Genomic DNA, 26,844 nt, shown 5'->3' on the forward strand with positions numbered 1-26,844 from the left:
TTACAGGAAGATATAGACGGGATGGTCAAATGGGCCGAAAAGTGGCAGATGGAATTTAACACTGAAAAGTGTGAGGTGAAACACTTTGGAAGGAGTAATGTGACACGGAGGTATTCAATGAATGGCCTGACACTGCAAAGTTCCGAGGAACAAAGGGACCTTGGCCTGTTTGTCCATAGATCTCTGAAGGCAGAAGGGCAGGTTAATAGAGTGGTGAAAAAGGCATATGGGACACTTGCCTTTATCAATCGAGGCATAGATTACAAAAGCAGGGAGGTCATGTTGGAGTTGTACAGAACTTTGATAAGGCCACAGCTGGAGTACTGTGTGCAATTCTGGTCGCCACATTATAGGAAGGATGTGATTGCACTGGAGGGGGTGCAGAGACGATTCACCAGGTTGTTGCCTGGGATGGAACATTTAAGCTATGAAGAGAGGTTGGATAGGCTTGGGTTGTTTTCACTGGAGCAGAGAAGTCTGAGGGGTGACCTGATCGAGGTGTACAAGATTATGAGGGACATGGACAGGGTGGATAGGGTGCAGCTGTTCCCCTTAGTTAAAGGGTCAGTCATGAGGGGTCACAAATTTAAGGTGAGGGGCGGGAGGTTTAAGGGGGATTTGAGGAAGAACTTTTCTACCCAGAGGGTGGTGACGGTCTGGAATGCCCTGCCTGGGAGGGTGGTAGAGGCAGGTTGCCTCACATCCTTTAAAAAGTACCTGGATGAGCACTTGGCACGTCACAACATTCAAGGCTATGGGCCAAGTGCTGGTAAATGGGATTAGGTAGACAGGTCAGGTGTCTTTAATGCATCGGTGCAGACTCGATGGACCGAAGGGCCTCTTCTGCACTGTATTATTCTGTGATTCTGTAATTTAGATAGTTACCCTCCATAAGGGTATCCTCGCCTCCACGTTGAGGATGTTTGATCTCTCCTTCAGAGTTCCGAATTTTATCAAGAGAATCTCAACCTTCGATGATTCCTGAGTCCCTCAATACAGAGTCAGAGAAACAGAACTGCTCGGAGTCTGTGATCGAACCTTATGAAAAAGATCATTTCGATTTAGTAATGGCTAAAATCATTCAGGGACACTCCTGGAAGCAGTTTTTTTTTCTAGAAGGAATGAGCCTGTGCTCTTGTTCCAAGGAATGGGTGCTGTCGATAAGTTAATGTTCCCCAGTTAGTGGCGTGGGCAGGACATCATTTCTGGAAGAGAATTTCTCATTAAACAAGCAGTCAGTGCAAATTGATGAGATTTGAGAGAGTGAGGCAGTCGCCACATCTGCCAGTTTGAAGGTGTTATCACTGGTAGATCTTGCCTCTGAATTCATGTTTAATGCATTTAAAGCGAGGGCGGCTGCCTTTGATGTTTAAAGCCCCATTTATACTGCAGCTGTTAAACCTTCCAAGTATTTTACTGATTAGATTCTCCCTGTTGTGCACATGTTCACGTAAAGGAGAAAGTTCCTTACAAGGAAAGCGCCTGTGACTTAGGGATCCTTCCAAACACCCCGATCCCCCGCCTCCTCCTCCGAGCCCGGGACTGTGACCCTCCCTCCCGGCCGATCGACCGTGGGGGCGTCACTCCGGCACTGCCCCCGCCCTGCCGCTGCAGCCTCTCGGTGTTTGGAGGCGGCTCTTGGTTGAAGCTCTTGGTCTCGGGAGGAGAGTCAGCGCTGGGATCGTTCCTTTCCGATCCGCTCGGCAGGTGCAAGCTGGTAATGTTTTAGTCCCTTCCAGAATGTCCTCGATGTTTGGGAAGGTCCGAGCCGGCGGTGTCATTGCTTTGGCCGCCTCCTCGGAGCGGGACCGGGCTCCGCTCGCAGCCACCCCGGAATGTAACATCGGCATCCTGGGCTGTGCTGGCTCCGGCAAATCCGGTAAGAAACAGGGGCGGGCTGAATCGGGCAACAACCCACCACCCTCTCCCCTCCTCCAAACAGCCCCCAAACCTCCCTCCTCCCCACCTTCCCATCCCCCACCTCCCCCCCCCCCAAACAACTCCTGAACCCCCCCCCTCCTCCCCACCCTCCCCCCTCCAAACAACTCCCACACCTCCAACCCCCTGCACCCCCTCCATCCACCAGTCCCTGCATCTTCTTCACCTCCTTCACCCCCTCCATCCCTGACCCCCTTCACCCCCTGTATCCCCTCCACCCCATTCACCTCCTCCACTAACTGCACCCCCACCTCCTCCACCATCTGCACAAGCACTGGGATAGCTTGGTGTCAGATCATTTCCAAATTCTCACTCCAAACAGGGCATGAGGGTAAATGTTTCACTCAGTTGCTATTTCCAGCGAACGAGACAATTTACTTAGAAATGAGAATCTAAGAGGAGACTGTGTATCCTTCACAACGTTGCCAATAGAGGAAATGTGCACTCAGCGAATCCCAATCCAAATGCCTATCCTTTGAATTGCAGGGAGTCCATATGACAGGAGCTATTGATTCATTGGTCTAATACCTCAACATCGTAGCTGAAGCTTTCGCAAGGTTTAAGTGAGACTAAATACTAATGTTTTGTTTCTTTAGCTCTGACTGTGAAGTTTCTCACCAAAAGATTCATAAGCGAGTATGATCCTTACCTAGGTAAGTGCCACAGATTTTCCCTAACCATTTATTAAGTCAGCTTTTCAATCTGTTCATGTGAAAATTTAACGTAAGGAAATCTTTAGCAAGCTATAGCTTGCTTCTGTTGAAATTAGTCCAGGTACAGCTGGCGTGGTTACTTCCATTACAGCGAGCACATTCTGTTAATTTGCTCTTGCTGACTGTCCAATACTGCTTGTCGGTGGTCCTGACGGGTGGAGGTTGTCAGTGTGGGAACAAGTGACCCCATTTGACCGGTGAGGGTTACTCAACAACTGTTGAAAGTACTTTGGAATCTGAACAAGTTTTCTACTCAGACAGACTTATTGCTATGATAGTGATTCCAAGCATTTTCTGTTTGTTTTGTGTTCATTCCTCATACAGTCTGGAGCATTATGTCTATCAACTTTTTTTTCCCAGACAGTCAATAATAATAGTTTTTGTCTGTCCATATTTATCTGATGGGGGTGTGGGTGGTGACTGCATAGGAGGTGAAACAGCTTGGGAGGAGGGGGGAATGCATGGGAGGTATGGAATGGGGGATTGGGTTGACATCAGAAGAAGGGGTGGGATGGGGAATGGGATGGGGGTGATACACGAGGGATGAAAGGGATGAGATGGGTATGGTGTGCGATGGGGATTTAAAGAAGTACTGCTACAATAAAGGTACGAGTTTCGCTGCAGATGTTTTGCGGATCTCTGTTAGTTTATTTGTAAAAAGTCACTAGTATTTAAATCAATAAACTTTTTTTTGGGGGGGGGGGGGGGGGGGGAAACCCACCTGATTCACCAAACAAGTAGTGAGAATATGGAACTCGCTGCCACGTTGGAGTGGTTGAAGTAGATAACATTACTAAATTTAAGATGAAGCTTACTGCACACATGAGGGAGAGAGGAATAGGGGGTAGGGTGGGAAAAGGTAATTATAGTGGCTGGTGTGGAGTATAAATACCAGCATAGACCAGTTGGGTCAAATAGTCTGTATCTGTGCTGTAGGTTCTATATAAGTGAGCTGACAAATTTCAAATAACTATTGTCATGGACACTATCACAATAAAGGGTTCTGGAACACAAACACTTCAGTGCAGAATCTTTAGTGTCCGGAAATGCCACAATTAATCTGGTTACAGTTGATAATCTATCCGTTTTATTCGTTTTGTCGAAAGAAATGGTTTACATATTTTGCAATAGTTTACAGTCCAATATATCTTTGCCAATAAGTTGCTTCAACATCCACTTATGTCTCTGTTCTATACCAGGAGCAGTTGGTGCTGTTCATGCACTTTCTGAGGTTTTTATTAATGCATTATTAGTCTATTTAATTTTACCAACTCTTATCCATCAAAACAAAATTGTAGCAGTAGTTCAACTCAAGAGTATCAATTTAGAACTCTGCTCCATATCCTTTTGTATTGCATATTTATTTTCTTTTAAAGAGAGTGAAAAGAGTTTGTGGGAGATGGGGGTAATAGAGGAAATTATTTCTGTGCTTATCAGAAACCTTATACTTTCTCACTTATCACCGAGATAAATTGTTACTGTCTCAACATTTCTCAATGACAACTTTTGCAATCTAAATTAAAATGAAGACCAACCAGATATATTTTGTGTCAATCATATATTTGCTCTTTTTAAAAAAGTTCTTGATGTGTTGCAATTGATATTGGTAATCCAAGGACTGTTCCTTGCTGACAATGCTATTCTGTTCCAGAGGATACCTACACTACTGAAGAAATCGTGGATCACCAGCCAGTCCTCTTAAAAATAATGGATACAGCCGATCAGGTAATAAAGGCTTCAGCAGTGGAAGAAGGGTATGTGCAGGATATTGTAGCTGCAATATTAAAACACACAGACATTTAGCCATTATTTTACACTGATTCAAATAACCAAAACCTTTTATGTGTTGACATCTACAGAGTTAATGAGAAAGTGTTTAAGTAGATAGTTTTCAAATACCTCGTTTTTGCTGGGCTATTTAATTTAAAGCTTGTTAACTTGGTTTCAAGGCTACACTTGTGCCCATTCTATTGAAGACCAAATAAATTACATAAAACATGTTTAAGATCAATGTTAATAGGGTTTTAAAGTAACAAGATAATATAATGACAATTTTCTAAGAGCACTCCATATTTTCAGTACTGCAAATAAGACCAGATGGCTTTTTACCCATTTATATGACAGACGAAGCATTGCATTTTGTACATGTCTTTCATTTGCCATTATTCATTAGAGAAATTACATCCCTTCCAGTCGGCCTTTTCTTTTTCAAAACAGTTAAACAATAAGCTCTGTCAATGAGAGTACCATTTAACAAAAATAACAACAGATAACTATGGCACAGATAATTCTCTAGTATAATTAGAGGGCTTTGCTATAATCTGCAGTCATTGATAATCTTATGGATACTACACTAACGCCTATTACACTCCACATTTCTTTTAAATTGATAAATTACTGTGATAATGTTAACATCTGCAGTGAGACTCAAGGAAGAACAACAATTAAACTTTCTATGGCCTGCTCTAGTTGCTTATTGAATCTGCATTATGTGGCATGTTTTATGTTTTTCTGCCTTGTTGGCTGACTGTTTTTGCCATCATACTTTTATCCCTGTTACAAAAGTTTCTTTCAATTTTTAGAACTGATTCTCACCTTCAATTCATTCTCAGTGCATACAATAGTTTTGAATCCCCATATAATAAAATGGGTGTAATTAACTCTAGGCACTGATTATTTTTTTTTAGATCTAAACATGTTTAAGAACATTGTGAGTGCATTGGGAACGATTTTCTATTCCTTTAATTTCAATAAAATGGTATTCCTTTAGAACATGGTTTAGTCAAAAAAAAAACAGCGGGAATCTCCACAGATATAATTACACATAGCAATTGGTGGAATTCTTACACCTGTATTGTTACTGAGCAGGAGAATGTATGAATCGTTAACATAGTGAAATTGTGCAGAAATAATACAAGTTGTAGTTTCCACTGGCAGTAAAACACTAAACTGAACGCGAGGGATAAAAAGGAAAATACAAATGGAAAAAAAAACTGTGTGGTACAAGCAAAGATGAGACCATAAAAAGTGAGATAAGAAACTAAACAAGTACTTTTAATGTGAAAGTGCACGTTCTCTAATCCACAATCTGTTATCAAGTGCTCTGGAGGAGTCTTATTGCCTTATCAGCTTACGTAGCTACATTTAGTAATTTATGTATCAGTACTCCCAGATTTCTTTGTTCCTGTACCCAATGCAACCCCATTGTAAATGAGATATGTATCAACAGCTGAATAATCAGAGCTTCAGTGCAGTTTCCCTGCAAGATCTGTAAGTTACAATTAAGTCAGTGAGTAGCTGATAGTGTTCAGTGGAATGCAAAGCTATCTCCGTTTATTTTAGAACCAAATAATTATAGCAAGTATATTTTGTTTAAGCATTAGAATAAAGCTACAGTATTTTCTTGTTATTCAATAATTGGTTGCGATATTGTATTGTGCTTTATACGTGAATATGTATGATGATGAGTATTAGTTTATCCGTGCATGTTTATGCTTTGCGAAGATGTGTGTGTGTTTGTTCTTACAAGTATTTTTCAGATACCTCTCTAAATTAATAATGCACCAGCTGTGACTGCATAACACTAAACAATAATTTATATTTTGAAAACTAGGACAAACCAATGAACTCCGAACGTTACCTGAACTGGGCGAATGCATTCATTGTTGTCTACAGCATTGATAATAGGAAGAGCTTTGAAGGGTGCCTCCATTATCTAAATATAATTTCTAGTCATGCCAAAGGACTACCACATGACTATCCAATTATTTTGCTGGGGAACAAACTGGACATGGAGAGATACAGGTAAGAAATATTATTCAAAATAAAAATGAGTGACTCAAGAGTGTAGGATTTAAAGGGCTTTTTTATTCAGTTGCCACCTGGTCTATAAATAAGGTTCTACACTTTGAGACATTTGCTTATATATTCCTTTTAATATCAGGAAATTTAGGGACAGGAATAGCCTATTCAGTGACTCTGTTCCACTATTCAATTAGATAATGTCTGATCTGTTTATGAACATAATTTACCTGCCTTGCTTTCATATCCCTTAATGCCCTTGTCTAACAAAAATCTATCAACCTCACTTCTAAAATTTCAATTGACTTAGCCTCAACAGCTCTTTGGGAGAGAGAGTTGCAAATTTCACTACCCTTTGTGTGAAGATGTGCTTCCTGACATCATCCCTGAACAACGTAACTCTTAATATTAAAGTTATGACTCTTATACTGGGCTCCCACACATGAGACAGGCACAGCAACAGGTGATATTACAGAGATGGTCTTGGAGAGGAGATGGGGTCAAATAGGATGTGCAGTTTGCAAATCAGCCTCAGAGAGTGGCCAAGGAGGGGGATGAAATTACTGGTAAGGGAATGGAGTTTCTGTCGAGGAATGAAGACAATGATTTTTATTTTTTCCAATATTTAATTAGAGGAAATTTCTATTTAAGCAATACTGAATGTCAGACAAGCAGCATGACAGATCAAATGCAGTGGAGGAGCCGAGAGAGGTGATGGTGAAGTAAAGCTGGGTATCGTCAGCGTACATGTGGAATCTGGCTTTGAGTGTGTATGTCAAATTGTGTGTTTACAATAACCATGTCTTCAGCTCCATTTTCTATCCAATCAAGGTGAATTCATGGCTTTTAAAATACTTGCATTTCTGATGCCTTCCACTTTGATATCACAAGTGAACGTCAATTTGTGGACCAGACCACTGAATGGGGTAGTCCAGCTCAGGAAAAAAATACCTGTCAGTTCTGACCCGCCACATGAATATGTCATTCTTCTGAAAATGATATTCTCCATTGGAATCTGGTGGGATAACATGCTCACTGGCTTTGGTCCTGTATATGAGGTAAAAGCTTGTGAAGGATGAGTTAGATGACCCAATTTGACTCCCTTATCCGTGCTTATCTTTGCGATCTGCCTCTGCCACTTTAATTTGCTTTGTATGCGATATCAGTAAGATCTGACAAGAGGAACAATATGGTCACCACCAGGGCTCTTATTCCTCAGAGCTGGAATAAAATTATAATGGAAAAAGTGAAAGAGGAATTGTGATTTTTTTACCCTGTGAAACAGCCAGTTTATCTCCAGTTTATATTATGAATAATGGTGACATCTAATGATTGTAGAATAAGATTATCAATATCAAATGCACGTTCAGAAGGTCAATACATGTAGACAATGAGAAAGCAAAACAGTGTTGAGAATCCCACCCTGGTGTATTCATAATTCATCCCCTTTCTGTAAGTCTTCCTGTACCACGCAGCATCCCTTGCCAACAGGATGATGGGTGATCAGTTCCGCAGCCTTTGGTGCCACTGTAACCAGCTCCTGCAATGCGGACAGCTCAAACAGGCCCCTACAGGGAAATGTGTAGCTACTTTCCTACAGTGGGACAGTTCTGAATAGAAATTGATAATCTGGGATGTTGCAGGTGCAGTCCTATGTCCCCCCCATTTTATAGAGCAGTGCATTGGACCACTCATTAGCCTAGTCACAATGCTTTTTAATTAAGATTTTTGAAACGGCTCCGATAAGAGATTTTAAAAGGATTTGAATTGGGGTCTTAAGGATATTCTTTATTTACGTATCAAGCATGGATAGAGTTGCTGTTCCCATTCTGCAGAAAATATATATTTGAATTCAAACTATGGTCTGTTATGAGGCAAGCCTTTGTTGTTTTTTGCACACAGCAAAAAAAAAAATCTTGGTCTGCATTTTTAACCTTAAATATCTGTAGCATGTATTATTGGAAATTATCAATGCAGAGTGGAGTTCTTGAAAGTAACACACAATATAAATTTAGTTCAAATTGTTTACATTTCAAGATCCATAATTCCAGAACACTTTCACGTCTCAGTGTTTTGGATCATTGCCATTCATTAACTATGGATATTAACGTGTTTTGAAAAAACATCTACTTTCTGTTTTCAGACAGGTAAGCAAGTCTGATGGCCTGTCACTGGCATCCAAATATAACTGTTCATTTTATGAAGTGTCTGCCTGTTTGGACTTTGAGTCTGTGCAGCATGTGTTCCACGAATTGATTCGTGAGGTGAGACGAGAGACTGAGCGTCACCTTCCTGTCAGACCTCTCTTTATTTCTGAGGAGAAACCCATGTTGGGTATTGCCCACCCACCTGCCTTTGCCCATGCCGTTAAACACCACCCACCTATATTTGGAACACAGCGTCTGTCCACTGCCACCTACAAGGAAATTCCCACCATCACATCAGCTAAACTGGTCACTGTGAAGGCAGCAAGGGCTCAAAGCAAGCGGAGAACTCCCACACTAACATTACTTAAAGGATTTAAAATATTTTAAAATATTAATCACTATTCTGAATACCAAAGGTCTATGTAACCTCTTACCTAGCTAGGTCAAATATTCTGTTCTCTGGCTAGAGACTGTGGAACTAAAACTGTCACAGAGTGTTATGGTATCAACCCTACTAACTGAACACCAAGGACTTCATCTGGTATTGGAGTGATCTTTGGTAAGAATGTCTGAAATTAGGAGTGAGTAAATCGACTAACAGGCGTTGCAGATGTCTACCTTTGTTGATTGCCAGCTGAAGCCTCTTTTAAGAAAAGATATTGAAGGGAAGAGCATTTGTTGCAGTGCCTGCTGCAGGAATTCAGCCAAGGACAGAAAAGATGACATATCCATCCAGTAACCAGAGGGCTATCTTCATGTGAAAACATGTTCCTCAATACCCTTAAGATGACGATGGGAAGTCAAACATACTTTTTCAGCACATTTCAAAGGTAAAAAGGAATCTGGAACAAGTTTTTCAAGAACTAAGGAAGAACCAGAATTGAAAATGGTGTTTATGCTTCAATTATCTGATTAAGAAGTGTTCATTAAATTACATTAGATTTTACTTATTTGATCATGAAGTGTAATGCACAGTGACTCAATAAACTTACACATGTACTGATATCTTAATCTTTTATCTGTATGGTTATGAGATGTACTTCTATGTTTGTTGCAGATGATAGAGTGAAGTAATAGTCATTAAGAATGGGATATGTGAAGTTAAGGACACTATGTTTTCTTCTGTAGACTGCAGCTTTGAATCCATCTCAGCTTGGCGAGATGACCATCTCCCTTTCTCTCTTCTTACTCTTACTGCCACCTGTACATGTTGCCAAACAAAGTGAATTTGGGCAATTGCAGCCTGGTTTTCCATTGGGTTTGATGTTACAAAACAACACCGCCCATAATTTGAGAGGAATTATCACTAAATTAACAATCTCACTCCAAGTCATGAGGATGCCCAGTGCGAAGAGTAGGAATGTTCAGACTGGTGCATCGGAAAGTACTGGACTGAATTTGGGATTGGACAGCTTTACTAAGCATCTGACCATACTTTATCTGGCTTGCAAGAATTGTTGTTGACTGTGAGGATCTAAATAAGAGTTCCTGATCTTCATTACCAGACAACCACAAAAATTAACCTATATATAAAAGACCATAGACCAGTTCCCATAATGGTTATACACCAGATATGTGTTAGCCATGCCTCATCAGAGAAACGGCACCATAAGTTCTTAAATTTTTTTTGTATTTACTGTATATTTGAATATGAAGGCTACTTATTTGCAGGAAAACAAAACTATCTTGCAAAATTTATCTCCAATCACGCATTGGATTTTAGGAGACAGAAACAGAAGCTAATTTGTCACAATAATGTTGGATTAATAAACATCCAAAGTAAGGATACTATTTTTTGTTTGGTTTATTTCCCCCATATATATTTATCTTGCCCTTTGTAAGTAGCCCCTGAACTGTGCACAGTTCCTCAGCCAAGAGAGCGTTTCATGTGAGGAAATGTTCATAACCAGTGTATTGGGAATGTCATGATCCTGTTTTTTGGGGGGGAAATAGGCAGTGTGTCTCTAAGACAGCAAAGGATCAGTACTGCTTTAAGGCATCAAGATTCAGGAGTTACCGAGTAAAGGTGCATCTTGGTTGCCCTGGATACAACCAATCAGAGACCAAGGACAGGACATACAATGTTGCAATTGACTTTTGAAAAACTGGCTTTTGCAGAGACAGTTGAGAGACACAGACAGTTGACACAACTGGGCCAGCCTGTAATGAAGGAGAGATCTCTGTCAATTTAAGCTGAAGGAAGTGAATTTAGACTGACTATTTTTACCTCTCAGAATTCTAAAAATTAAGCCAGATTAATTATTTTGAACGTGGTTGCGAATTGTTGAATTGCTGTAGTCATCGCTGGAAAGAAGAAGAGTTTGATGCTTCAGCTACTGGACTGTAATTACTGAATGGCTTATCGATGAAGAACTGTTTTCCTTTCCTCATTGGACCTGGAAGATTGCGAGTGGACTTTGAATCAGAGGACTGTTCATCAGGAAGCATAAATCTGCAAGGACTTCACTGTTATTTCTATTTTTAGATATTGGTTTAGCTTAGTGTTTAAGGTTCTTTAGTTTTTCTAATAAACAGTTAATTTGTTAAGATCTAAAGATACCTGGTTTGGTTCGCCTCATTTGGGGGTTAATAGATTGTTCAATTCAGCTGTGGCTTCCTTTGATTTGGGAAAGCTTAAAGATATGTTATGCGATCTGTGGAGTGACGGGACTGAATTGACAGTGCTTTGCTCCCACTGCAAACAGAATCATATATTTTGATTGGGAGCTTTGTCTTGAGCAGTCATGCCATAACAGGAATCCCAGATAATGGTGAATAGAAACTATAAATACCAATGCCAGCGTATCAGAGATTCCCAAATACAAAGCTGCATCCTATCAGTCTAAGGTATGGTGTCTAGTCAAACACTGAAATGAAGCATTGCCATGCGTCACCACAGATTGTAGTTCAAATCCCAGAAGCAAAGTGCAAAATGTCCCCTCAAAATTCTACAAGCTCAATGAATTAGATCAAACAATCATTTATTTATTTCTCTCGCTTTTCAAAATATGTCATCTTCATTTGCTTATCTATGCAAATTTCTGTCTGAAGGTCCCCGGAGTGTAAATGCACCAGGTACTGAGTCATTTGGATTAGGAAGCCCCCAAGTTCAAGGAAAGAAAGACTTTCATTTATATAACGTCTTTCATGCCCACTGGATGTCTCAAAGTGCTTCACAGCCAATAAATTACTTTTGAAGCATAGTCACGGTTGTAATGTAGGAAATGCAGCAGCCAATTTGTGCACAGCAAGCTCCCACAAACACCGATGAGATAATGACCAGATAATCTTTTTTTGTGATGTTGATTGAGGGATATGCATAGGCCAGGACACCAGGGAGAACTCCCCTACACTTATTCAAAATAGTGCAACGGGATCTTTTACATCCACCTGAGAGTGCAGATGGGGCCTCAGTTTCATATCTCATCAGAAAGACAGCACCTCTGACAGTGAGGCACTCCCTCAGTACTGAATGGGAGTGTCAGCCTTGACTTTTGTGCTTAAGTCTTGAAGGGGGAACTTAAACCCAGAACCTTCTGATGCAACAGAAAGAGTGCCACGAGCTCAACTGACCAAGTGCCCAACTGACACTTAATCAAGGTCTGGCGATCTCAACCAGGGCAGTGGTGGGGAAGTGAAAACTAGTTTCAGTGTGCCAGGCTTGAAGGCGGGGAAATCGGCTTGAGTTCTCACACCTGATTGCTAACCAGTCGCCTTTGCTAGAAAGTGCAAATATGTAGACATTGGGAGAGGACAAGATGAGGTTTCAGGGGATAAAAGCGGGTGCGGGGAAAAACTATCAGGGTAATTAACAAAAGTGGAGTTATTGATTTATGGCAGTCTAGCAACATGACCTTGAAACATTACCTGGAGCAAGAGACAGCTCAGCCCTTCCTCATATCATTTAATCCTCTTTCAGTACCTGTACTCACCAGTTTTCCACTCTCTCCTTATGCAAACAACCTTGTACTTCCTGTTACGTCAAACAATGGGACTATTTCCTTTCTCGATGCTAGGAGTCTGTGTTTGCTGCACTAGGTGGCAACCTATTCCATTCATTAACAATATTAATGCTGCATTCTCACTACACCTGAGGCCGTGACTTGCAATCCTGGTTCCAGCCAGGAAGTGGCCTATTTATGTTGCACAGGAGTGAGCTCTGCTCATGCATGGTTACACGCACACATAGCACTCTCTCCCGGTGGTTAAATTTAAGGCAACAAAATTCCTGGATTGGGGAGGGTGGAAAAGGAATAAAAACAAGAAATGCTGGAACCACTCAGCAGGTCTGGCAGCATCTGTGAAAAGAGAAGCACAGTTAACGTTTCGGGTCAGTGACCCGTCTTCGAAACGTTAACTGTGCTTCTCTTTTCACAGATGCTGCCAGACCTGCTGAGTGGTTCCAGCATTTCTTGTTTTTATTTCAGATTTCCAGCATCCGCAGTATTTTGCTTTTATATTAGGGTGGAAAAGGAGTTGTGCCACCTGAAGGACCAGGAATTTGAAATGGAACAGCGTTGTGCTGGAATTTCACCTTAAATTCCAGTACGGGAGGGGGAGAGGGCAAGTTTCCAGCCTTTCAGTTGCATCAAGGGGGAGTGTTCCAGGCCACACCAGGAATTCCACCTTTACCCCCCTTATAAGGTTTCAACCAAACTCCCACCAGCTGAAAACTAATCTGAGGTTCTATTGAGGCTTTTGGAAAAAAAAACCCAGCAGATCCTCAAAGCAAATTAGTTGATCCCAGAGAGGATTGATTACTTTAAACTGTCAGGAAATTGCCCTCTTTGGAGCTAACTACAAAAGCCACTGGCATTTTGCCTTCAACCTGGGAAGGGTCTCAAAGTCATCAAAGTGCCATGCAGATCTGAGCCAGGGGATTGGTGAGGGTCCCTCGAAGTGGCCTCACAAGAACGGATGCTTCGCTATAATTATCTAAATGACTGCAACCCTGGGATTTGTAGGGGTTTCGGCTCTGCTGCGGTTCTGCTAGTGGAGAAGGACTCCCAGCATATTGGCCCTGGAATGTTCAGAAAGCAGTATCTAATCACAACACCAGATAAATTTAAGAAGCTCCTGGGAGGCCAAAGGGACACTTGTCAAACCTGGTATTACACCACACTGGATTTTTTTTTATTCGTTCCTGGGATGTGGGCATCGCTGGCCAGGCCAGCATTTTTTGCCCATCCGTAATTTGCCCTTGAGAAGGTGGTGGTGAGCTGCCTTCTTGAACCGCTGCAGTCATGTGGGATAGGTACACCCACAGTGCTGTTAGGAAGGGAGTTTCAGGATTTTGACCCAGCAACAGTGAAGGAACGGTGATATAGTTCCAAGTAAGGATGATGTGTGACTTGGAGGTGGGGGTGTTCCAATGCATCTGCTGCCCTTGTCCTTCGAAGTGGTAGAGGTCGTGGGCTTGGTAGGTACTGTCTAAGGAGCCTTGGTGCGTTGCTTCAGTGCATCTTGTAGATGGTACACACTGCTGCCATTGTGCGTCAGTGGTGGAGGGAGTGAATGTTTGTGGATGGGGTGCCAATCAAGTGGGCTGCTTTGTCATGGATGGTGTCGAGCTTCTTGAGTCTTGTCGATGCTGCACCCATCCAGAGAATATTCCATCACGTTCCTGACATGTGTTTTGTAAATGGTAGACAGGCTTTGGGGAATCAGGAGTTACTCGCCACAGGATTCCCAGCGTCTGACCTGCTCTTGTAGCCATGGTATTTATATGGCTACTCCAGTTCAGTTTCTGGTCAATGGTAACCCCTAGGATGTTGATAGTGGGGGAACTCAATGATCGTAATGCCACTGAATGTCAAGGGGAGATGGTTAGATTTTCTCTTCTTTGAGATGGTCATTGCCTGGCAATTGTGTGGCGTGAATGTTACTTTCCACTTATCAGCCCAAGCCTGGATATTGTCCAGGTCTTGCTGCATTTCTACACGGACTGCTTCAGTGTCTGAACAGTGGCGAATGGTGCTGAACATTGTGCACTCATCAGCAAACATTTTTTTTATTCATTCATGGGATGTAGGCGTCACTGGCCAGGCCAGCATTTATTGCCCATCCCTAAGTTGCCCTTGAGAAGGTGGTGGTGAGCTGCTTTCTTGAACCGCTGCAGTCCATTTGGGGTAGGTATACCCACAGTGCTGTTAGGAAGGGAGTTCCAGGATTTTGACCCAGCGACAGTGAAGGAACGGCGATATAGTTCCAAGTCAGAATGGTGTGTGACTTAAAGGGGAACTTGCAGGTGGTGGTGTTCCCATGCATTTGCTGCCCTTGTCCTTCTAGTTGGTAGAGGTTGCGGGTTTGGAAGGTGCTGTCAAAGGAGCCTTGTCGCATTGCTGCAGTGCATCTGGAGCTCAGATGATTGACCTCCAACAACCACAACCATCTTCCTTTGCGCTAGGTATGACTCCAGCTAGCAGAGGGTTTTCCCCCTGATTCCCATTGACCTCAATTTTGCTAGGGCTCCTTGATGCCATACTTGGCCAAATGCTGCCTTGATGTCAAGGGCAGTCACTCTCACCTCACCTCTTGAGTTCAACCCTTTTGTCCATGTTTGAACCAAGGCTGTAATGAGGTCAGGAGCTGAGTGGCCCTGGCAGAACCCAAACTGAGTGTCACTGAGCAGGTTATTGCTAAGCAAGTGCCACTTGATGGCACTGTTGATGACACCTTCCATCACTTTACGGATGATTGAGAGTAGGCTGATGGGGCGGTAATTGGCCGGGTTGGCCTTGTCCTGCTTTTTGTGTACAGGACATACCTGGGCAATTTCCACATTGCAGGTTAGATGCCAGTGTTGTAGCTGTACTGGAACAGCTTGGCTAGGGGCGCGGCAAGTTCTGAAACACAGGTCTTCTGTACTATTGCCGGAATATTGTCAGATTCCATAGCCTTTGCAGTATCCAGTGCCTTCAGTCATTTCTTGATATCACGCGGAGTGAATTGAATTGGCTGAAGTCTGGCATCTGTGATGCTGGGTACTTCACGAGGAGGCTGAGATGGATCATCAACTCGGCACTTCTGGCTGAAGATTGTTGCAAATGTTTCAGCTTTATCTTTTGCACTGATGTGCTGGGCTCCCCCATCATTGAGGATGGGAATATTTGTGGAGCCACCTCCTCCAGTTCGTTGTTTAATTGTCATTCACGGCTGGATGTGGCAGGACTGCAGAGTTTAGATCTGATCCATTGGTTATGGGATCACTTAGCTCTGTCTATTGCATGTTGCTTATGCAGTTTGACATGCAAGTAGTCCTGGGTTGTAGCTTCACCTTGTTGACACCTCATTTTGAGGTATGCCTGGTGCTGCTCCTGGCATGCCCTCCTGCACTCTTCATTGAACCAGGGTTGGTCTCCTGGCTTGATGGTAATGGTAGAGTGGGGGATATGCCGGGCCATGAGGTTACAGATTGTGGTTGAGTACAATTCTGCTGCTGCTGATGGCCCACAGCACCTCACGGATGCCCAATTTTGCATTGCTAGATCTGTTCGAAATCTATTCCATTTAGCACGGTGATAGTGCCACACAACACGAAGGAGGGTATCCTCAATGTGAAGGCGGGACTTCGTCTCCACAAGGACTGTGCTGTGGTCACTCCTACCAATACTATCATGGACAGAAGCATCTGCGGCAGGCAGATTGGTGAGGCCGAGGTCAAGTATGTTTTTCCCTCGTGTTGATTCCCCCACCACCTGCCGCAGACCCAGTCTAGCAGCTATGTCCTTTAGGACTCGGCCAGCTCGGTCAGTAGTGGTGCTACCGAGCCACTCTTGGTGATGGACATTGCAGTCCCCCACCCAGAGTACATTTTGTGCCATTGCCACCCTCAGTGCTTCCTCCAGGTGGTGTTCAACATGGAGGAGTACTGAGTCATCAGCTGAGGGAGGGCGGTAGGTGGTAATCAGTTGGAGGTTACCTTGCCCATGTTTGACCTGATGCCATGAGACGTCATGGGGTCCGGAGTCGATGTTGAGGACTCCCAGGGCAGCTCCCTTCCTGCTGTATACCACTGTGCCACCACCTCTGGTGGGTCTGTCCTGCCGGTGGAACAGGACATACCCGGGGATGGTGATAGCAGTGTCTAGGACATTGTCTGTAAGGTATGATTCCGTGAGTATGACTATGTCAGGCTGTTGCTTGACTAGTCTGTGGGACAGCTCTCCCAACTTTGGCACAAGCCCCAGATGTTAGTAAGGAGGACTTTGCAGGGTCAACAGGGCTGGGTTTGCCGTTGTCGTTTCCGGTGCCTAGGTCGATGCCGGGTGGTCTGTCCGGTTTCATTCCTTTTTATTGACTTCGTAGCAGTTAGATACAACTGAGTGGCTTGCTAGGCCATTTCAGAGGGCATGTAAGAGTTAACCACATTGCTGTGGGTATGGAGTCACATGTAGGCCAGACCAGGTAAGGCCAGCAGATTTCCTTCCCTAAAGGACATTAGTGAACAAGATGGGTTTTTACAACAATCGACAATGGTTTCATGGCCATTATTAGACTAGCTTTTAAATTCCAGATTTATTAATTAAATTCAAATTCCACTTTCTGCTGTGGTGGGATTCGAACCCTTGTCGCCAGAGAAATACCCTGGGTCTCTGGGTTACTAGTCCAGTGATAATACCACTCACTACGCCAACGCCTACCCGTTCTGACCTTACGATTGAAGAAAGGTCATTGATGAAGCTATGCTCTATGCAGAGTCAAACCCAAACGTTGTCCTCTTACTTGGATCTCAAACCATTTCTCCTTTGAGTGGCATTGGGCCCTGACTGCGACGCTGCAGTTAGGCAGACACTACTTTGCAGCAATGTAGCCATAGTGTTGAACAATTGAGCTTGTGATTACTTCAGTTTTTAAATCACGTCCACTGCTTCTGCTCAAAATACCTCATCGTTACTATTTAATCAACGGATCCAGTTGTTTCGGACAAATATTAGCACAGATCTCTATATAAGCAAAGGCATCATCCATCAAACTAAGCTGGAAATCCCACAACTGATTGGCTCATTCCAAAACAGGATAAAAGCACTGAATGTATGTCTTATGACCTTGCACCAATTTGTATTAACCTTACAGTTTTTCACATGTTGCCTCGGCCACTCCTTATTCCATCTATTTGCAGATGGTTTTGAATGCCATCATTCTCTTCAACTTTGGTTACTGGATGTTACCATTTTTGAAGGTGGCAACACAAAGCCTGTAACTCTCACACACCATGGCTCCAGTAAATTCCAGTATGTTTTTTTTGTATTCATGTACCTAATTGGAACTTGATGGAAACCGATCATTCTCTTCCTGGACTTGCTGGTCCTGCATAGTTCAAGCAAAAGCACCATGTTTTTTATTCTACTAAACCTGTTGACAAAAATTTATTTAAATTCAAAATCGTACTTTTTTATATTGCAAACATAAAATTATGCATGAATTTGCTAAATAAACAGCAAATTTTAAGAGTTGGGAGAGGATATAAAACACCCCCTCCTTTTTAAGTTGCTTTAAGATGGTATTGTTATAATAGTGTTAAGCCAGCCAGTTATTTCCCCTTATATAAGGGACCTGCCACTTTTAGATAATTCCCGGACTGAGACCCTTTATTTCTATGACAATTCCAGCTGAGTTAGATGCTATTAGCATAAGCTGAATACACAGCCATATCTAGCTAATACTAAAACACATTGGTACGGGTGCTTCTAGACTGTCACACAAGCTGGTTTAAAGGGTTAATTACCACAGATGTGAATGGAACTTCTTTGGAAATATTCATTGGCTTCCCCATAAAGCACATCACTGGAGTGGCACAGGATGCAAGCAAAGACTGAAAATAGCAGGTTTCTGTGGCAGGGAAAATATGAGACTAAATTAATTTCCAAACAGAAAAGTAACAGAAAATATTCTCCTCTGTATGTAAAGTTATAGAATTCTTTCTTAACTAATCTGACACAAACATACTGGAAAAAGATGCTTTAACTTTATGCACAGAGCAAAATATACCCCACACCTTTTAATATTTTTGAATCTGGGGAGACCAGGAGTACTTTGTGCTAAAACTTCTTCCAGACTTTGCTTTTCCATTAACTAAAGATATTTATGTGGTTGGATAATGTGCTTTTATTAATGCAATTAATCAATTCTATATGCATCGTTATACCATCCAACAATGCCGTATCAAGAGAAGATATGAGGAGATCTTACTCGAATGGGGCATCTCGTAGCATAGGACGTTAGGCAGACTTTTCTCTGCAGCTTTTGGCTCATTTTTTTTTTGCGCCATAATTTGCTGCAAGTGCGTGTTGATAACAGCACGGTGAGGGCAAAGGGCATCCAGGACCTTGGTGAATGGTGGGACCAACAGTCTATCTCCTTAACTAATGAGATTTAGGGATTGAGAAAGAAACTGAGGAACGATTGAGAGGCAGTGTGAATTAGAATCAGGTAAGGAAAAGAAATAATGAGGGGGAAACAAATATTGTATTGAGTAAAGGGACAGAAAGGAAAATAAAAACATTTAAAATGTGACATTTTTAAAATCTCTAACAATTGACCACATGCAGGAATGAGATTGAAAAATTTAAACTGTTCCCATTCTGGGCCAGAAGAGGTTGATTGCCATTGTATCAACAATTATCATATTGTTAAAGACTGCATTTGTTGACAACGCTATCGGTAGGTGGCGCTGTTTTGGCACATGTGCAAATACAGCATGTGCCACTAAAACGTCACAGCTTGCGACTGTAGCAGCTGCCAGGACTAAAGATGGCGCTGGTCAAAGAAGAAGTTTCTGCAGTGAGTTCAATGGGCAGTTAATATGCTAATCCAGCAAATTCTTTAAAATAAAGGGTAAGATACCGTTTGTGCAAAGCAAAAGACCAAATAGCATAAATCAATTGGCAAAATTTTGGAGGTTCCCAACTCTTATTTTATCTCTTAATTCCTTGAATTTGTTGGCTGATTTTCACAGTAATTTGCACATGTCTTGTTAACATGCTGTTATTTTTGTCTCGATATCCATATTAGACAACAACAGATAGATAGGGCAATTGGAGACAGGCAGGCTGGAGCAGGCTTGCTCTTTAATACAGGCCAGACACAGATAATCTGGGAACAATGTGGTTATAGAGCCTGTTACAAGGAAGCCACAGCCCAGGCCCAAAGGTACAACACAGCCAAGCTGGAAGTATGCAGTATGTTACAGGTCAGAAAATATCCTTGTAAGTTCTATAGACTGTTTAAACAGATATAATGTTGGTGATGTTTAAGCATAAAAATAAATTCCTTGGGTCAAAAGGGATAATCTCCCTTCTCTATGTGGAACAAGTCAGCATAAATGGGTTAATTGTCTCCATAGGAAACATGTCTAGATTTATGATGTAGTGTTTACAGCACAGAAACATGCTACTCAACACACCTGATTTAGGTTCCACACGAGCCTCCTTCCACCTCTCTTCATCTAACCCTATCAGCATATCCATCTATTCCTTTCTCCCTTGTGTACGTAACTAACTGCTCCTTAAATGCATCCAAGCTATTTGCCTCAATTGTTCCTCGTGGTTGTCAGCTCCCATAGTTACCATTCTTTGGCCAAAGAAGTTTCTTCTGAATTCTCTATTGGATTTATTACTGATTATCATATATTTATGGCCTCTGGTTTTGGTCTCCTCCATAAGTGCAAGCATCTTCTCTGTGTCTACCCTATTAAACCACTTCATCATTTTAATGTGTAGCCTAACCAAGTTTCGGTATAAGCTTATCGTAACTTCTCAATTCTATCCATCTAGAATTAAACCCCAGTGACTTGTCATGATTCTGTCTTTTTAAAAAAATAATAAACATATTTAAAAAACATACATCCCGACGACATGTGTCGGGTTCGGGTCGGGCCGCTCTTCCGGGTTCGGCCTTCGGGCTCGGGTTGGGTCAGGTCGGGCCCAAGTCAGACACATACAGCAAGTTAAGCGTTAAAAGTTTTAAAACCTGCCTGAGCTGCGAGTCTGGGACGTCAACAGGGAAACTCTGAGTCCGCGCAGTGAGCGTCTCTATGACCTCATCACGCTCATGCTGCAGCTTCCTGAAGATTAGGAGTCGGAAGGTAAGTAAAGGGAACATTGCGGCGGTCGGGTCGGATCGGGCTCGGGTCCCATGTTAGGTTTGGGTCAGGTTTCTTTTGTCACTTGAGCAGGCCTTTATGTGGCCTCCTTATTCTTCCTACCAAAAATGTAATGCCTCACACTTATCTATATTGAAATTCATTTGCCAATTACAGGCACATTCTGCAGGTTTATTAGTGTCCTCTTGTCTCTGGTTGCAGTCATCCTCAGTATTAGCTACACCCTCCAATTTGGTGTTGTCCACAAATTTTGAAATTGTATTTCTAAATCTGAAGTCCATATTATTTATGAGCATTGTGAACAACAGTGGTCCCAGCACCATTCCTTATAGGATACCACAGCCCTCCTCCTGCCAGTCTGAGTAACTATACTTCGCCCCCTGCTCTCTTGTTTTCTATTCTGTAGCCAGCTTGCCATCCATTTGTCCTTTTATTTACCAAAATATTTTACAAATATCATTTTCTTAAGCTTAAAAATAAATTCTTCATCACGAGCTCAGTCCTGTGACTTGGGGTTCTATACATCATCTTCCTTTGCGTTCCTGAAAAGGGAACTTATATTTCCATCCTTCCATTCAATCACGATCTCTCCAGGTTTGGGTGAGATTTTTGGAGATGAACTCTGCAGTGCCTGGTTCATGGAAATGTAGGCCTGCTTGGTCTGTAACATCTGGTCTGTCTCTGCAGTGTTGTCAATTTCATCTGTATACTGTACCATCATCTTCTGCAGTGACTCGCTCTCTGTTGCATTCTTGTCCTTTGCATCATTGAGTGCCTTAATCTTTTTCTTCCTTTGATAACAAAGGGATAAGAGAGACTGGTGAGTTATTGCCAAGTACATAAAACAAGAATGAGAAGAGCCCTTCACAAGCTTATTTTCTTCAGGTCCAATGTCAACAGTTTTTATCTCTTTCTGTATTGTCAATTTATTCAAATATCTTTCCGGTTGGTTTCGTTTTACACAATGCTTATGCCAGCATCAAATGATTGTGGTACAAGACGTATCAGAAGAAGCTGGAGTTCTTTAGCCTTGACAAGAGCTGACTGAACATGCACCATGTAAGATGGTAAATTACAAAGATAAGGTTAATCTGAAGCACCATTTCAAGTTATGCCAGAAGACTAGATCAAGTGGGTATAAGGTTAAACTGGTGAAAGCAGGAAGTTTAGGACAGATGCTGGGAAACAGTTCTTCGGGCTGGATTTTGTTGTCCTGTCACTGGGAGCGGCAGCGGGTGCATAAAATGGTGGCTGCCCGGCACAGGAGCTGCGCCACTGCGTAGACGGCCACTTAACATTTGATGCCAGCAGACCCCCCAATCATATGGTGGGGATGGCATCGGTGACGAGTTCACACTGTCACCTGATGCCGGCGCAGGTACTGGCACCATTTTTAAAAGGCTGTCAGCCCTTCCAACCCAAACAGTTCAAAATAATAGAGTTGACCCCTTTCTCTCCACCCGCCCCCCCCCCCCCCACAATATACTAAATGTTGCAGAGTTGACCCTGTTCCCACCACCATATCCACAAAATAATGCAGAGTTGTCCCTTCCTGCCCTTATCCTTACACACAATGCAGAGTTGACCCCTGCACCCCCCCCATCCCCCCCACCAGTAACTATACTCAGAATGCAGAGTTGACCCCTTCCCTTCCTCTGTGGCGTCAGCTTCTCCTGGATGGGAAAGCGAAGGCGCGTGAATGCCGTAAGTCAGGCTGAACATCAGGAACAAATGGGAAGATCACGGTGGATGACATGGTAATGTATGCAGATGGATATTTAAACCAGAGTCCCGTCACAGAGCGGCGGAGGAGCCACCACGGAGCTTCCCCGCTGCCGGGAATATCGGGCTCGACAATCCTAGTGTCGGGTTCTGTGGCGGCTGCTGCCGCTCCGATTCCTCAGCCCTCTCACCCCCACCCCGCTACGAAACTCAACGTCGGGCTGGGAACAAAATCCGGCCCAAAGTGTGAATAGCAATTGGACTGTTCTTTCAGGGGGCGGTGGGGAGGAAGGGGTTAAAGTTTTTATATTCTGACTGGATGAGCTATGATGGCTCGAATGCCCTCCCTCATCCATATCTACCTGCCTCAACTGAGTCCACATCCACCTCAATGGATGATAATTTATTTAGTCTTCAACTCCTGTTAGCTTTAAATTGTCATTGCATGGTTCTTCCCTTTTCCACAGAAAATACTTAAATCCACCTTATTGAGTCCCTTCAAACTGAGATCTTGATCATACCATCCACTTTATCCAATAAAAATCAATTTAAAGTCTTTAGCTTATTTCTCACGCTTAAAACCTAAAGGCATTATCGTCCCTCTTTTGCTCCTCTAATTTTGTCCTCTTGACCATTCCCAATTTTAATCGCTCCACAATTCGCAGCTACGCCTTCAGCTGCCTGGGCTGTAAGCTCTGGAATTCCCTCACTAAACCTCACTGCCTCATTTTCCTCCTTCAAGGCGCTCTTTAAAACCTAACTCTTTGACCAAGCTTTGGTCGTCTGCCCTAATACCATTTTATGTGGCTCAGTCTTATTTTGTTTTAAAATACTCCTGTGAAGCGCCTTGGGATATTTTATTTTGGTAAACGTGCTACATAAATATAAGTTGTTGTTGTTGAGGACACATTGCCTGCTCCTTGTAACTGCCATCTGTACCCCCATATTCCAACAATGATGGTTTGCATTTATATAAAACCTTAAATGTAGAAAAATGTCACTCAGTGCAACTCAGATCAAGAGCTGAGCAGAACAGGATTTTAACTGGGATCCAATCCTGTTACATGGCCGTGTCAAAGACTTACTTATTAAAGAAATATTTTGCATACTGCGAACACATCAACTAAACTTTTTAACTCTAACACTACAATTACCATTTACTCTCATCAATTCTATTCTTCCTGACAACCTTTGTAGCATCTATTGCTTTGGTTTAATGCATTTTCAGATCTCGTTCCTCCCCTGCATCCTTAAAAATCTACTGAAACAGTTAAAAATCAATTAAAATCTATTTAAAACAGGGAAGAGAAAACAAATGAATAAACAGGACAGTTTACTGGTGAACCTGCTGTCTAGAATCTCGTGACATTGAACCTGAATGTTCCAGTGTAGGATTATTTACAACATACAACCTTCAGAATGAATACGACCTTTCAGCTATAGACATATTTTACTACAGAAAACAGAAGTGTGTGCTTTACAAAATATCAATGCACTTGGAAGAAAACTGCAAGGTCTGACTTACTTGTTTGCGCTAGAGCTTAACGCCAGAATGAGGAATCCCAGGAACAGTGCAATGAATGCAAGCCCCAACATAGAATAATTCCAGTTAGTGGCTGTAAGAGATAGGGGAACTTCAATTAAATGATACAAGCATAGCTGGCAATCTGCTCAATGGAATCAACATTTGCTGCTTGTGGTACCTGGAGACAAAGCAATCTCTAAATGCTGATCAGCTGACATCTCTAGCCAAAGCTCTTTCGTACAATGCCTTGGCTGGAGAGTCTAGAACTAGGGGTTACAGTCTCGGGATAAGAAGTCAACAATTTAGGACTGAGATGAGGAGAAATGTCTTTACTTGAGATTAATGGATTTTTGGACACAAAAGGAATCAAGGGGTATGGGAATCAGGCAGGAAAGTGGAGTTAAAATAGACAGTCATCCATGGCCTTATTGAATGGCGGCATAGGCTCAATGGGGCCATATGGCCTACTCCAGGTCCTATTTCTTATGACCACATGGCCAAGCACTGCCAATTCTGCTTAGTAAATGGTCACGGATGTTCCTGAAGAACAGTCTGGGGTGACGATCCCTCAAACGTTCCTTTCCTTGTTTGTGAGTAAACACCTGAACTGCATTTAGCACCTCTCCACAATGCACTGAAATCCAGATTTCGTCAGGTGGACATTGTGGGCACAGACTGGTGTCTCTTGACCTTGAGGCACTTTTGTGGTGCATTTCCAAGACAATGCAGGATCAGAAAATCCTTTCAAACACTCTCTCTTAATACTGCACCATAAACCACATCAGAATCTTGAGAGTGCAGTTCAACAGAGAACTGTAAATGCTGGAAATGCTTTGTCGGTCTGCCAGCATCTGAAAAGAGAAAGATCGGTTGGCACGTTGGGTGTGGACCTTTCATCAGGGCTGAAAGGTAAGCGAGACCCTTAATAGGACTGAACAAAATGAAGAGGAGAAAGAGAACAGACGGAAGTCAAGGGTTAAGAATGCTGACTGCAGCCATGGAGAATCAATGGGAAAGGCTACAAACAAGTTTTTAAAAAAACGTTAGACGTGAAGGCTGGTGAATGATATACAACATCATGCATTTACATAGCGCCTTTAACATAATAAAATGTTCCAAGGCACTTCACAGGAGCATTATAAAACAAAATATAACACCAAGCCACGTAAGAAGATATTAGGTCAGAAGACCAAAAGCTTGAAGAGGTAGGTTTTGAGCAGTATCTTAAAGGAGGAAAGTGAGGTGGAGAGGTGCAGAGAGGGAATTCCAGAGCTTGGGGCCTAGGCAACCCAAAGCACATCCACCAATGGTGGAGCAATTAAATTCGGGGATGCTCAAGAGGCCAGAATTAGAAGAATGCAGAGATCTCTGAGGATTGTGGAGCTGGAGGAGATTACAGAGATAGGGAAGGATGAGGAGGGAAAGTTTACCTTGGTCACAAAGGATGTCATTTGTGACTTTGCTAAGATCTGTTACAGGCATTAAAGGAAGAAAAGGGCATGAAAATAGCATATATCTGCTACAGTAGTGTAATGATGATGTTACTGAACTGGTAATCCAGAGCTCTGGAGTAGTAATCCAGAGAAAATAAATTCAAACCCCACCATAATAACTTGAGAACTTTTAAGTTTAAATATAAAATCTGGAATAAAAAAGCTGCTATCTGTGAAACTGATCTTGAAGCTGTTGGTGTAAAAACTCAACTGGTTCACTAGCGTCCTTTAGGGAAGAAGATCTGCTGCCCTTACCTGGTGTGGCCAATATGGGACTCCAGTCCCACATCAATGTGATTGACTCTTAATTGCCCTCTGAAGTGGCTTAGCATGCAGGACCACTACTGCTTTCTCAGGGCAACTAGGGATGGACAATAAACACTGCCCTTGCAAGCAAAACCCTAATCCCCAGAATGAATAAAATAATCCCTTTGTTCCTGTGATGCAGATAGTTGCCTCATTTATACTAATTTGCTTCATTGATATTCCTAAATAACTAATTCCATTTGTAATGCCATCCTGATTGACGACTCTTATTCCTAAATTTTTAAATTATAACTTTTAACTTACATGCTCCTCATTGCTCTTGCCTTTAACTAACGTTTAGACATATGGTATTTAGATGTGCATTTGAAACGCCATAGCAGACAAGGCTACGGGCCAAGTGCTGGAAAATGGGATTAGAATAGATAGGTGCTTGATGGCCAGCACAGACACAATGGGCTGAAGGGCTTGTTTCTGTGCTGTGTGACTCTATATAGAAGAATATTGCGTCAAATAGCTCATATTCCAAAGAATTGACATTTTACACAAAAGTGGATGCGTTTTGCTAATGTCAGCTATGAATATATCATCAGTAAGTAGCAGGCAGCCTGGAGAATTCTGCAGTATATATCCCTGAATGGTGCTCTGAAAGCAAAATTCACTCTACACATTAGCATCTATCAAGGAAACCTCATTCGGTCAACTTAAAGAACTGAATCACAACTTGTGATCAGCATCCACAGCACAATTAATTTTTGGCTAGGGATAACAAGAAAAATTGGAATGTGAAATTGAAAAAGAACAGAAATGCTGAAAATGTATAAAAGTTATTGATTCTGATGAGGTATCTCCATTTGGAAAAAAGGTTAACCCTGCTTTCCCCTTGCAGAGGTCGACTTGTCTGCTGCGTATTTCCTGCCATTGTGTTTACGTTTTAACAATCTCCCATCAGCCTCCAGACACGTTCACTAATGATGCCCAAGAAAGACCAGCCAATTAGAGCCGTTCTCATGAAATGATGCTCAGCTGCTTCAGAAAACCCATTCATTGCAAAAATCATTTCTTTTATCATTTGAGTGTTTAAATGCTTAACCTGGAGATGGGCAATATGAAGATGGGGGGGCGGGAGGTGGGTTCG

At 42.4% G+C, this 26,844-nt stretch overlaps 2 protein-coding genes across 3 annotated transcripts in view; one reads left to right on the top strand and one right to left on the bottom strand.

Annotated features, from left to right (window-relative positions):
* The first annotated feature begins 1,658 nt into the window (after nucleotides 1–1,658).
* On the top strand, nucleotides 1,659–11,053 carry rasl12 (RAS-like, family 12). Its single transcript, XM_068017628.1, has 5 exons — nucleotides 1,659–1,879; nucleotides 2,535–2,591; nucleotides 4,303–4,376; nucleotides 6,265–6,455; nucleotides 8,596–11,053. Exons 1-5 carry the CDS (start codon nucleotides 1,741–1,743, stop codon nucleotides 8,984–8,986), a joined length of 852 nt encoding a protein of 283 aa, XP_067873729.1. The 5' UTR covers nucleotides 1,659–1,740; the 3' UTR covers nucleotides 8,987–11,053.
* Nucleotides 11,054–19,651: 8,598 nt separating this feature from the next.
* si:cabz01068815.1 (solute carrier family 51 subunit beta) overlaps nucleotides 19,652–26,844 on the bottom strand; it is a 29,632-nt gene continuing 22,439 nt past the window's right edge. For both annotated transcript variants that reach the window (XM_068018026.1, XM_068018025.1), the window contains exons 5-6: nucleotides 23,950–24,040; nucleotides 19,652–21,493 (exon numbers count right to left, since the gene is read on the bottom strand). In XM_068018026.1, the coding sequence (XP_067874127.1) occupies nucleotides 21,220–21,493; nucleotides 23,950–24,040 (365 nt within the window). In that variant the 3' untranslated portion in view covers nucleotides 19,652–21,219. The remainder of the gene's footprint in view (nucleotides 21,494–23,949; nucleotides 24,041–26,844) is intronic.

Source organism: Heterodontus francisci, chromosome 38 (genome assembly GCF_036365525.1).
Source record: "Heterodontus francisci isolate sHetFra1 chromosome 38, sHetFra1.hap1, whole genome shotgun sequence".
In the NCBI taxonomy this organism is placed as follows: domain Eukaryota; kingdom Metazoa; phylum Chordata; class Chondrichthyes; order Heterodontiformes; family Heterodontidae; genus Heterodontus; species Heterodontus francisci.

Excerpts from the sequence above, each read along its gene's own strand:
- rasl12 (XM_068017628.1), top strand. The coding sequence starts at position 1,741 with ATGTCCTCGATGTTTGGGAAGGTCCGAGCCGGCGGTGTCATTGCTTTG. Across the intron at positions 2,592-4,302 it reads CGAGTATGATCCTTACCTAG|AGGATACCTACACTACTGAA; the intron begins GTAAGTGCCACA and ends ATTCTGTTCCAG. Across the intron at positions 6,456-8,595 it reads CTGGACATGGAGAGATACAG|ACAGGTAAGCAAGTCTGATG; the intron begins GTAAGAAATATT and ends TTCTGTTTTCAG.